Source organism: Glycine max, chromosome 8, assembly GCF_000004515.6.
Source record: "Glycine max cultivar Williams 82 chromosome 8, Glycine_max_v4.0, whole genome shotgun sequence".
NCBI lineage: Eukaryota > Viridiplantae > Streptophyta > Magnoliopsida > Fabales > Fabaceae > Glycine > Glycine max.
Window position 1 is genome coordinate 21,567,769 of NC_038244.2, and position 12,927 is coordinate 21,580,695.

The 12,927-nt window shown below is 30.3% G+C and overlaps 1 protein-coding gene across 1 annotated transcript; it reads left to right on the forward strand.

Annotated features, from left to right (window-relative positions):
- The first annotated feature begins 7,436 nt into the window (after positions 1-7,436).
- On the forward strand, positions 7,437-12,557 carry LOC100526862 (putative methylesterase). The gene is made up of 5 exons (NM_001354749.1): positions 7,437-7,993; positions 9,248-9,484; positions 9,657-9,800; positions 10,499-10,630; positions 11,713-12,557. Exons 1-5 carry the CDS (start codon positions 7,676-7,678, stop codon positions 11,983-11,985), a joined length of 1,104 nt encoding a protein of 367 aa, NP_001341678.1. The 5' UTR covers positions 7,437-7,675; the 3' UTR covers positions 11,986-12,557.
- Positions 12,558-12,927: the final 370 nt, after the last annotated feature.

Below are 12,927 nucleotides of genomic sequence, written 5' to 3' on the forward strand. Positions count from 1 at the left end.
CTTTTCGTAACACCCTTAGTTTTCTTTCTTTTCTTATTATGAGAGGTTGAGAATGAACATTTTCAGATCTGTCTTTCTCCCGCCTTTCTTCCTCTTGCACATTATGAGATATAAGTTCATTAAGGGATCATTTATCCTTCTGAGTGTTATAGCTCACTTTGAATTGCCCAAAGTGTATAGGAAGTGAGATCAAAACTAGATGCACGAGCAGGTCTTCACCAAGCTCTAACATAAGTGCTTTTAGTTTTAATGCCAAGTTAGACATTTTTATCCTGTACTCTCTTATATTACTTCTTTGCTCTTATACTTCATGGACATGAGTTTAGCCAAAAGGTTTCGCCTTTTTCATTTTTAGAAAAGTATGGTTCAATTTCCTCAAGAAATTTCTTCGCATTTTCACCCTTAGAAATAAAGCTTGAAACGCTACTGGAGTAGAGCGGTTCATGATCATATTGATTGGAACGGTTTCATTTCTCAAAATTTTCCTCATTAGAGGTTTCCGAAGTGGAAGTGGGTCCCATTCAGTGCCAAATCCAAATCCATACAGACAAAAACAATTTTTCTGGCTTCCTTCTAGACCTTAAAAGTTGTCCCATTTAGCATTGGAAGACAATTCACTTGAGCAGATAAATTTGCAACACTAGTCATCTTAACTAAATTGAGAACACAAAATTAATAACATGCACACGAAAAAAAAACAAGCAAGTCATATAATACATAATAAGACATGTAAACATTTTGCAGAACAGACTCATCACAAGATACCTAACACAATATTAATTTTTAGTCGTTGGATAGAGAACTTAATTTGTAATTGTTACTTTCAACGTAATAATCAAATATTGACAATAAATTCTGTCAAATAATAGTCTTCTTTGGGTCGACTATTATTCACATTAAAACACCTTATAATTGTCACACATTTATCATCACAGGTACAATATTATTTGGCTAAATTATGTCTTCCTTTAGGCCGAACACAATTTGCATAAATAATTTTATACCGATACATATTTTTAATCAAATCAATTTTCACAATAGAAATTACTTTGACAATATATTGCATCAATTAATTTAATTAAAAAAATACTAGACATACAAATAAAATAAATGAGAAGAATATGTTACTACTAAATTTACATCCACTCATAATACCAAAAAATATAAAACATTAATTATGATAAATAAATATCATATCCTTAAATTATATTTAACACTATGAATGATTTATACTTAAAATAAGTAAGTAAATATCACATCTATAAATAATCCTGTATTTGTATATGCAAAAGCTTAAATCATATATACAATTTATAAAGAAAATAAACAGAAATACATCGAAATAGAGAATCACTTGTGCGGCAAACATATTCTTATTCTCAAGAAGCCGTTAACACCAAAACAAATTCCAAGGAAATTGCGTAGAATAAACAGGTTGAGTTTGCTTCACAATCCCATCATTACCAAAAAAAAAAAAAAACTTCACGAGAGGTAATGCAAACCAAAATAAAAATTGGACTAAAGTCTCCTGCTTAATATTGTTGGAAATTTCTCAAAGCTAAAATTTAAACAAAAGCCATTGCTCGTCAAGTGCAGCAAATGCAGATCCCTCATGTAGTCAAAATGATTAATTAACGAACATAGGTTTCTGGGTTCAAACGTTTTTTCTACTTTCATTAAGATTACAAGCAAAATGGTTTCAACCCATCATAGCCGTAGAAAAATCACAGTTTTTAATCAGTTTCGTGATAAAAAAATCTCAAAATAAAGGTTCTCGTAATAAAACAACTTAGGTATAAAATAAACCAAAAATAACTTTAATTTTCAATAATCTAATAGTAAAATAAAAGGATTTGATACCATTTATTGGAGTTATAGGGATCTTTATAAAATATCAATAACCATCAGGGAATATGTTACGTTAGATTGTTAAGAAAAGTTTTAGAAATACTAACAATGATTGATCAAATAAACGTAACGAAATCTGAAAAACAGTCACGAACAATGGTTTGATGATCTTTCTCAACCAAATCTCTTGGTTTTTCTTTTTGGATGAAAAAAACTGTTTCTAATATATTGTCTTGGAGACTATCAATGTACCTCATATTTTAAACCTATTAGAGTTGGAATTTCCATTATTCCTTAATAAATCAAATTAATTTTCGCTCATTTAGTGTATATTAGATCATATCATTTATATCAAGTCACACAAAATATAAATAACTAACATAAATATTATAATATAATATGTCACCAACATTAATTAATTAAGAATTATAAAATTTCTAACTTAGAGATGAAAGCGTCGTCCCTACGGACCCAAAGGCAACAACGGTTGTGAAGAAGACGAGGCAGTCTTCGAGGAGTTAGATTCTGTTTGACACCACAGTGCAAGGCTCCTTGCTCGACGTCAACAAATATGCCATCATGCATAGGGTTTAGATTCATGCGCGTGATCTCAGAATCCTTGATCCCTTGCTCTCTTACCCGTCCACCATTCTCGGTCGTGAGAAGACCATTGTTCTTAACTTGGAGGTATTGGTATTTTTTTTTCCCAATTGTTTTTATTTTATTTTTGTTTTGTTTCTTCTAATCCTGTGTTTCAGCATATCAAGGCAATTATCATCGTTGAAGAGGTTAGTTAGTCACCTTTTTCTCCTTCAATATGTTACGTGTTTGCTTTCATCTTTGAAGGAGCGAGATTAGAAACATCATGGCTTCCTATTTCTGGGAAAGAACATGAATAAGAACATTATGAATTAGTATGGGGACTAGGGGTGGAAATGAGCCGAGCAGCTTGTTGAGGGCCTTTGGTTCGACCTATGTAAGGCTCGGCTCGGCTCGGCTTGTTTACCATAAAGATCAAGTTCAAATTTTTTAAAAAGTCTTTTTAGATAAAAAGGCCAAACTCAAACTATAAAAAAAAATTGTTAAACTTGACAAGCCAGCTTGTTTAACTAATAATAATAATAATAATAATAATAACTTTATTTTATCAAATTTTATCTTATTCAGATTTTATTCTATCTAATTTTATTTTATCCAGATTTTATTTCATCTAGATTTTATTTCGTCCAGATTTTATTTCATCCAATCTTATCTTATCTTGTCCAGATTTTATTTTATTTCGTTTATGGGCTTGGACTTGAAATAGATTCGTGAGCTTTGAGGCTGAGGACCTATATAACAGCACCAAAGTTTTAGTTATGGAGTTTTTTTTTGAAGAGGAGAGTAATTCTAAGATTTTAGAATTTAAGTTTTTATTACTGTTCATGCACACGGTTCATGTAGAATAAAATTTATTTTCTGCAATTTCTTTTTGGCTTCAATCTACATTTTCGTTTCTACTGATTAATGAAAGGCTAAGTCTCTAGCATTGTTTTCTCTTGATGATCAAACACAGTTCTCTTTGAGGTTTTGTTATTACTATTGAATACTGATCAGTTTTTCCTCTTCACCAATTACTTTGTATTTGTTGCTATTAATCCATGTATGCTTACTGATTAATTGTCTCTCCGCTTAATTTACGTTTATGCTTAATGATCAGTTTCATTCGTGATTAATTGGTGTATATGTTGTTTAATCACGTAATGACAACCTTATGTTAATTTTCGCTTAGTAATTTAATTTAGGGTTGGATTAAGTGGTTGAACTTATTAAGGATAAATTCTTGTAACCTAGGGTAAGAGACTTGCTTGTGAATCAAAGGGAAACATGTTTTAATTCTGTTATTTTCTAATTCAAATTTGTTTGCTGTTTAATTTACAAAAACAAACAACCCCCCCAATTCGTTACTGTTTTATCACTTTCTGTTATGAATGTTTGATTGACCATTGCTCGTTGGGAGACGAACTAGGATCACAAGCTTTCATTTTTTTTTTATTTTTATTTTAGGCTGCTCATAATTGAAAAACTTAAACTGAATGAGAAATTAGGATTAGAGGAATGGTGGTAGATGGGGCCTTCTCTTGGCATATTATCCTACTATTGCATTAAATGGTCTTTTATCCATATTTTTTTTATTTTTATATTTCAAATTATTGGTTGATTACTCATTTGTATAACTATTATTTATGGTTGGTACAATATATAACATTTTACCTTTCAAGATGTAATTGTTCTTCAATATTAATTAGTAACTATTTATTTTCTATTTTATTTAGCCTTTAAGGATTACTTGAGTAACTTTGCAATGTCCCATCTTCTATTCAATGGATAACCTTTGCATGCTTTTTTTGATCTCATTCTCCCGCATAACTTCTCTTATGTTTTTTTTTTTTAAATACAATTATTATTTATATTTTTAAATATTTATTTATTGCATTTTTTGTATAGCGGCCGGGACAAATATCACCTCATAATGCTACCAAGTCCACAGGGTCCCTCTGCTCAACTATGCTATAAACCTTCCTATTAAAGTAAATTACAATAGCAAAATTATTTTTTTCTAGACTTCTATGTACATTGTATAAATGATAATTCCTGTATAGTGGAATAAGTTGATGATGAATCAATTGTCTTTGATCCAATACCAATGTTTTATTTGTTTCTTAGGATCTACAACTTTCTATATATAAAAAATCAATTTTAACGAAATAAAAATATGATAGCATAAATTTCTCTTAATTATTTTTTATGAAAAATTTATCTTAGTCAAGTAAAAATGTAAAAAATGTCTCGGAAACTTAGAATACAAAATTTAAAGAAATAAACATTTGCTTCATTTGTTACTATATAATATAGTTTAAGCAACACAAATTATTAAAATAAAATGTTCATAAAAATCAAGCCTTTAAATCCTATTTAACATATCGGTAGGTTTTTAAAATTTTAAAAATGGATAGTTATAATTAACAAATTAGTAGATTTTTAAAATTTTAAAACGGACAGTTTTAATTAAAATATTGGTTTTTAAAAATTTAACAACAAAAAAAATAGCAATTTTCATTTGGCAGATCTTTAAAATTAAAAAAATAAGCAATTTTAATTAATAAATTGGTAGGTTTTAAAATTTAAAAATGGGAATGTTTAGTTAACTAATTTGTAGGTTTTTAAAATTAGTTATCTTTTTGTTACTCAATTTTAATCAAAAGGATCGTTTCTAGACTTAAACAGACGAGGAAAAAAAGTTTATGCGTATCTTAATAGATATACACATGACAAATGATAAAGAGGTCTTTCATTGTAATAGTATTTTAGTGATGCAAAGAAGAAGAAAAGTTTAAGAAAGAAGTTGAGAAAACATTACATTTCTAAAAGGACGATAAAATTATTGGGTATAAAATTTTATTCTTATATTATAAATTTGTAATTTCCTTATATGAGTTAATTGTTTTGTAATAAAATGTTAATTATTTGTTAAAATTGTGATAAAATTAAAGAGAATTGTTGAGATAAAATTGTTGGAATAAAGTTTTATTATCTTATCATGCATTAACTTGAATAATTCCAATTTAATTTAATTTTAGTGAGTAATAAGATAAATTTATAATATATAATATATTTATTATTTATATAGAGAAATATAAATTTGGACACCCACGCCAGTATTTCTGCTGGTATATGTATAAAGGAGAGATTAAATTATTATATCGATATTTTTAATAATTATTATATTATTTTATAATTTTTAAATAAATAATATTCTTTTAAAATTCATCATTAGATTAAATTTTTTTTACATTATATATGTAAAATTTTATATTAATTTAAAGTCATTTACTATTTCTTTTATATAAATTAAAATTATCATAATATAAATTTTTTAAAATATATTAAAATTTAAATTATTTAATTACCTTTTTTGTTGTTGTTTCATTCTGACAAAACTCGAAGCGAATAACACGTAAATATAATTTAACTTGATATCTCATATATATATATATATATATATATATATATATATATATATATATATATATGAGATAAGATGGGTTAAATCTTAAACCAGCTAGCAAGACACAAATGTCTGGCACGCATGAGATCCGGTTAAGTGGATTTGATGTAGTGCAAACTGTCCAATTTCTCCTTGCACGTGTGAAAAAGGGACTGTTGGATTTTTTATGAATTGTTTTGTGGAAATGTTTTGAATTTGAAATGCCTATCCGAAAATATTAAGTTTTAACGTGACAGATTTTGATATGATTAGATAGAAAAATTAAGAGATTTTCAACCTTAATTATTTTACTGTTATAATTAATTACGATAATCATATTTCCATTAATTTTTTTTTTATTTAAACATTTTAATTTCCATTTATTCTCAATGATTAACGTTTTTTCGTGTTTTTCCCTCCTATAAATATTGTTCTCTACCTTCCGTTTGAGACAAAAAAAGAAGAACATATTTGTTATTCACTTCTCTCTGAGTTCTCTTTATATATATATATATATATATATATATATATATATATATATATATATATATATATATATATATATATATTATAATCATTTAAATTATCAATTCATTGGCTTTCACTCCTTGTAGGGTAATAATATAATTAATTGAAATGGTAATGTCACCATGTTCACACACATATATATAAAAGAACAATGATAGCAAACATATCTTTTCTCTCTCCCTGAAACTTCATGATGATTCTTACAATTTACTCTGTAGATATATTTTAAAATTCATATATAATATAAAAACTAAATTGTGAAGTATGAAAAATTAAAATTATAAAATATACGTAATTATATAATATAAGTAGAATATAAAATTAAATATTAAAAATACACTCATGCTATAAAATGAGTTGTGTATTCTTTAATTTAAAATATTTAATTGTCAAAAAAATATAATTAATTTAAAGATTTTGACTTTAAATTTTAAAGAAAAGAAATGGTTAACACGTGTATTTTGCAAGAAATTAAATTATATTTTTTTATGTATATTCATTGCATTGCAGACCATTCTTGTAAGTTTGAAACCAAAATAAAGTATTTATGTGAAAAGTTTTAATATCTTAAATATGTATTAGTCTCAAACCTATTTACTAAACAATATTATCGCATAAGAACAAGAATGACATAAGATAACCTACTAGAGTTAGTCTAGCTGGTAAAAGATTTGGAAAAAATATTTCTTAATTAAAATTCATATTATTTAATGAAATTAATTAATTTTTTTAATAAGTGTGAAATGATTTCTTTTTATATAAAAGAGAACGGTTGAAGTATTTATCAATATTTTGACATCAAATTCTAAACTTATGTAAAATTCTCAGGATACGTTTGGACAATTTTTCAAAAACATGTCTGCAATGCAAATCACTCTTTTACCTTCCAAAAGAATAATCTTTAAACTGTTGAAAAAGTGAACAAAGTTTCGTCACAGGAGATCAGATTAGACACGTTTGCCATTCGAAAACGAAATATGAAACTATCAATTCACGATCATTATTATAGTATTTATTAACAGATTTAATTCTCGGCAGCGTATTTTGAAGCGTACGTCAAATGTTCTTTCCTGTAAACAAAAACAAAGTGGCCTTTCCTCCGTTTTGCTATCAACTACACCTCACCTCACTGAAACTTCCTCAACCGAACCCCACGCCACGCTACGATTCGTCGTTTCGCTTTCTTCCTTTATATTTTATTTAATTTCGTAGTCTTCTTTTGCATGCGCCACCAACACCATCATCAATTGATTCAATTCAATTACGATAAGAATGGGTAATATCTGCGCTCGTTTGAAGTTGAAGCCGGCGCCGCAACCCTCTACGAAGAAGCGTTCCTCTTCCCGCCGAGAGAGGAGGCTCGACGACGACGCCGCCATTCGTGAGCAGGCCATCGCCGCCGCGATTCTCTTTAAGCAGCACCAGCAACAACAGCAACAGCAGCAGCAGCAATTCGATCGCTCTGCATCGCTTCGGTATCCGAATGGAGTCTCCAAGAAGAGTAACGCCAACGCCTTGCCCAGGAGTTCGAGTTCCAGGGCAAGGTCCCTCACCGACCCTCTCCTTCAACCTCACCAGCTTCTCAATCAGGTGCTTAATCGTTTTAATGAAAAAAAAAACACTGTTTGCATTTTTCCCCTCTATTATAGAGGATGGAACTCGATCTTCATTGTCTTGATTTGAGGCCGAGATTTCTAATTGCGGCTGCAGTCGTGGTTCCGTTGCGATCCTTTCCATCGGAGCCTAAATTGATAGAGTTTTTAAAAAAACCTTTGAAGAAATAAAAAACGAGCTATCGTGTGATTTTTTTTAAAGTATTTGTTTTTCTGTTGATTTGGTTTGTTTCTTTACTCGGGTCAGGTGATATTGAAAATTTTGACGATTTAGTTAATTTTTTGTGGATTTGGTTTGTTGTACTCGTGTTGGGTGTTTTTTTTTTTTTGTGATTAAGGTAGGTAATTTTGGACTTTGGAGGAGTGAGATTATTGGTTTCTTTTCTTGGTCACAAAGTGATCATTGTTTTCTGGTTATTAGTTTATTTATTTATTTTAGTTTCTAAAATCTAATTTGATTTCATGGGCGTTGCTTCTTGCCGGGCTTGATGTTTATGACATTATCTTTTTAAATCCAAATTCGTGTTTTGGTTGAAGACATGGTCTTGATATGGAGTATGATGGAGTTTTCTTAGAGTTGAAGCAGAAAAAGATATGAGAAATGGAATGAGATGTTGTAGATAGTGTTAGGATTCTGAAATGTATGATCTACACCCCATACTATTATTAGTTCAAGAGGCAATTGTGCAGACATGTGTTAAAGCATTATTGGAGGCAATTGTGCAGACATGTGCTATAGGTACTTAAGATAGAATTTTGGAAAGAATAATGTGCAGTCTTGAATGATGGAAAGGCATGTAAAGGAGTTGAGGTTTGTCCTTTTGAAGTGTTTTTTACTGAAAGTTTAGTGTAGCTTTGAAGGGAACCTTATTTTGCTTCTTTCTTGTCATAACAAAGATGTCAAATGGATCCAGTACTGTTCTGTCTGGATTGAGACGGTAGATGTTGCATTATTTTCTTAATCAAACATTTATATTAAAAAAATTCCCATCTTTTGATTTTGGTGCGGTGATGTATAAAACAAAGACTTCATTTCTTATTTTTTATATTTTATTTTTGTAACTATAGCAAAAAATTGGTATGCTGATAATACTTCCATGTTATCTTTGCCGGTTATGGGGCGAAAATGTAAGCACAATATTTATTTTTAGTTTAGATAAGAGTTCTTCACTTCATCCCATCTTTGTTGGCGTGTTTCATCTAGCTTACACATACCTTTTCAAATTGACAGGGTGTGAATGTCGATGATCTCGAGACAAATCATGTTGTCCTTGTTCATGGAGGTGGCTTCGGGGCATGGTGTTGGTACAAATCCATAGCACTTCTAGAAGAAAGTGGTTATAAAGTAACTGCCATAGATTTAACTGGCTCGGGTGTGAGTTCATTTGATGCAAACAGCATTACAAGTCTGTCGCAATATGTGAAGCCACTTACCAACTTCCTTGAAAAACTTTTGGAAGGCGAAAAGGTACTTGGAAAGCTTTCTATTTTTATAACTAATGGATTGATTTATTCTATCCTTAATTCCTTATTATATATCTCTATTGGCTCTGTTCCATCCTTATTACATCTGAGAATAACTTTTTTGTGAATTTTCTTTCCATTTATTCCTTACTTTTCTTTTTTGGATTCTTATCAAGGTGATCTTGGTTGGACATGATTTTGGAGGGGTATGTATATCATATGCAATGGAGATGTTTCCTCTTAAGATTTCCAAGGCTGTCTTTATTGCTGCAGCAATGCTGACTAATGGACAAAGCACTCTTGATATTATTTCTCAACAGGTTTTTCATCTCCTGCTGCATCTTCATTTTCACTTGTTCTGTGATCTGAAATCTAAAAATCTCTCCAAATAAGTTACACAATCGAATAGGAAAGGAGAGGAGTGGGGAGGGGAGGGGAGGGGATGGGGATGGGGAGACATTATAGTAACTTTGTTATCCTGAATTTTGTTAAATTATTTGAACTAACAATGCATGGCATGTACAGACATGTGATTGAATCCTTCAACCACCATTCTTACACTGCACTTTGAATTACCTCTTTGCATGTGGCTACGAGTATTATTTGTATGACAAAAGGCAGTGCATTTATGCAGTCATTTTACCTCAATTCTATTTGATGGTTTATGTTGAGAAGTTTCTATTATCCATAAAAATACATAAGTTGGATTTCACCAACTTGAAATTTAAAAAGTCATTTGTCAGAGTTACACACATGCTTTAGGGTTGGTGCATTATAATATGCATTAACATTTTGCTAAATTGATAATCTTGCTATCATTTCTAGTAAAATTATGATGTCACACTCCTTTGGAGTAGAATGTTTATAATTTTGAAGGGACTAGAGATTGAAAACAGAGATAGAGGACATCATAATTATTATATAATTTTTTCTGGTTGTATGCAGTACACTTACAGTCTCTATAAATGAAGAATTCATATCCTTTTAGTAATGATTTGATTGTGGCTATCTGTTGTAGGCAGGTTCAAATGATCTTATGCGACAAGCCCAGACTTTTGTATATGCTAATGGGAATGATCATCCTCCCACTTCTTTTGATCTGGACAAGTCATTGTCGAGGGATTTGTTATTCAACCAAAGTCCCACCAAAGTAAGTAGTTTGGGTGGTGCCAAATTACCCCTCCCCCTTCCCTGTCAAAGGGGACAAACAGAAACATTGCCTTGCTACTGCTACATGAACATCTTTTTTATAAGTAAAACACAATACCTGTGACTAATCAATTCTTCATGTCCAATCTATTATTCAGTCTGAGTTGATAAGGGTATGCAAACTATTTTTTGGCATTTGATGACTTAATTTTTGAGTAAATCACTTAATTAGTTGATCATATATTTATTGAGGACTCAACTGCTAATCAGAGTGAGAATTTTTACATTTTTTGTTTCAATTTGATCTCTTAAGTTTATTTCACTTTGGTCCCTTAAAGTGTCTCTTTTAGACCAAATTGGTCTCTGTCAGTTTTTTACACTAACTGTTTATTTTGGCTGATGTGGCAAACATACATCTGAACTGACATCTCTTAGTTTACCATGTGTTACCAAGTTAGTGTGATAAATTAACGGGAGGACCAATTTGTTCTAACAAAGACTTAAAGTGAATTTTTTTAAAATTTAAGGGATCAAACTGAAATAAAAAAATGTAGATAACACACCAAAAATTGTATTGTAGCCTAAAATATACGTTGGATGATAAGTGAAATTGTGTAATTAGTTGAATTGCATGCAACTTCAGTGCTTCATAATTTTCAAAATGGACGGTTTTCAATGTTGTATATTGAACACTACAGTTTAACGAGTATGTTACAGATTAAACATAATATTTCTAAAAAAAGATTTTGATTAATCTTTTATTTGTTACTTCATAAAGATGGTTTAAATGTGTGACATGCTGCAAGAGGAAGCTGATATCCCCTCGTGGCCCATAACAGTTAAATAATATATTTTGTAACAAAGTCTCTTTGTGAAATCCTTGCTGTCAGATCTCTCCCTAGCCAACCAAATATGTTCTTTAGCATTAGGTGATGCATTTGTAAATATATTGACTTCTACATAAATATACATTTGTATAGGTGACTCAGAATTTAAGCTTTGTTTTTATGTTTTTTCATAGTTTTTTGAGCTTATATCTATTCCCCTGACCCTTCTTGTTTGTTGTTTTCTTTCTAAACGCAGGATATTGCACTGGCATGTGTCTCAATGAGGTCTGTACCATTTGCACCAGTTTTAGAGAAGGTTTCCCTTTCAGACCTGAAATATGGATCTGTAAGGCGATTTTATATAGAAACTCTTGAAGACAATGCCATACCCATTTCACTCCAGGAAAACATGATAAATGCAAGCCCCCCAGAAAAGGTTTTCCGTTTGAAGGGGGCTGATCATTCTCCTTTTTTTTCAAAGCCTCAAGCTCTGCATAAGTTATTAGTAGAAGTCTCAAAGATCCTTTGAGAACATTCATTGTCTAAATTGTTTGTGCAGCCCTACCAACAGTAAAGCTTCAGTGACATGAAATAAGAATGTGCATCTGCCTTATTATTTAAGTCTATCATTTTGTGTGACTTGTAACATGTATTACTTGTAGCATAAAATTACTAGTCAAAAGATTCAGTATTTGTTGATTAATGTTGCAAGTTACCCCTAGAAATTAGAAAAGAATATTTGTAACTTGTTGAGTCTACAACAGCTGTGCGCATTCACATAGTACGATATCATAATGTAGAGGCACATTGCAAGGAAGAAAGAGGTATGGGAATCAAATGTGTTTACATTTTTTTGATGGTCCATTAATACTGCTGGTTGCTGGAGCATTCTTGAGAATCCCGAAGACTGCCTAGAGCTGCTGCTTTTTTCTATGCTTCTCCTTTTTGTCATAGGCAGTTCTCCCCAATATTTTTACTTGGGAACAAGTGTTTTATACCTTTAGCAACATGAGTAAATAAATTCTTTGTGCTTTGCAAAGTTGCAAGAAAGCTGATATGCTATAGTGTTTTGTAATCTATTGGCAAATTTTGGTGACTGTATATTGGTGATTCTATTGCTATCCAGCATGGAGGAGTTAATGATAAAATTTAGTAAGAATAATCATTAAATCCTGCTTAGAATTATTACATTTTATAAAATTAAGGGTAACATATGTTTTGTAACTATAGCTTTGATCAATCTTAGTTTTTAAAAAAAAAAACCAGTGGTTTTCATCCCTCCTTATGGTGAAAACTGTTTGTGACGAGGACGAAAATCAGTGTCTCTAAAGACCACGACCAAAATGGTCAAAGTTAAAGTATTGAGACTAATACCAACTTTTATCGAAGGGAAGGATTAAAAATATAGTTTACTCTAAAATTAAACTAATACTGTTGTCGTTGAATGAAAATATGTAAATCACTTGAATGA

Excerpts from the sequence above, each read along its gene's own strand:
- LOC100526862 (NM_001354749.1), top strand. The coding sequence starts at position 7,676 with ATGGGTAATATCTGCGCTCGTTTGAAGTTGAAGCCGGCGCCGCAACCC. Across the intron at positions 9,485-9,656 it reads AACTTTTGGAAGGCGAAAAG|GTGATCTTGGTTGGACATGA; the intron begins GTACTTGGAAAG and ends ATTCTTATCAAG. Across the intron at positions 9,801-10,498 it reads TTGATATTATTTCTCAACAG|GCAGGTTCAAATGATCTTAT; the intron begins GTTTTTCATCTC and ends TATCTGTTGTAG.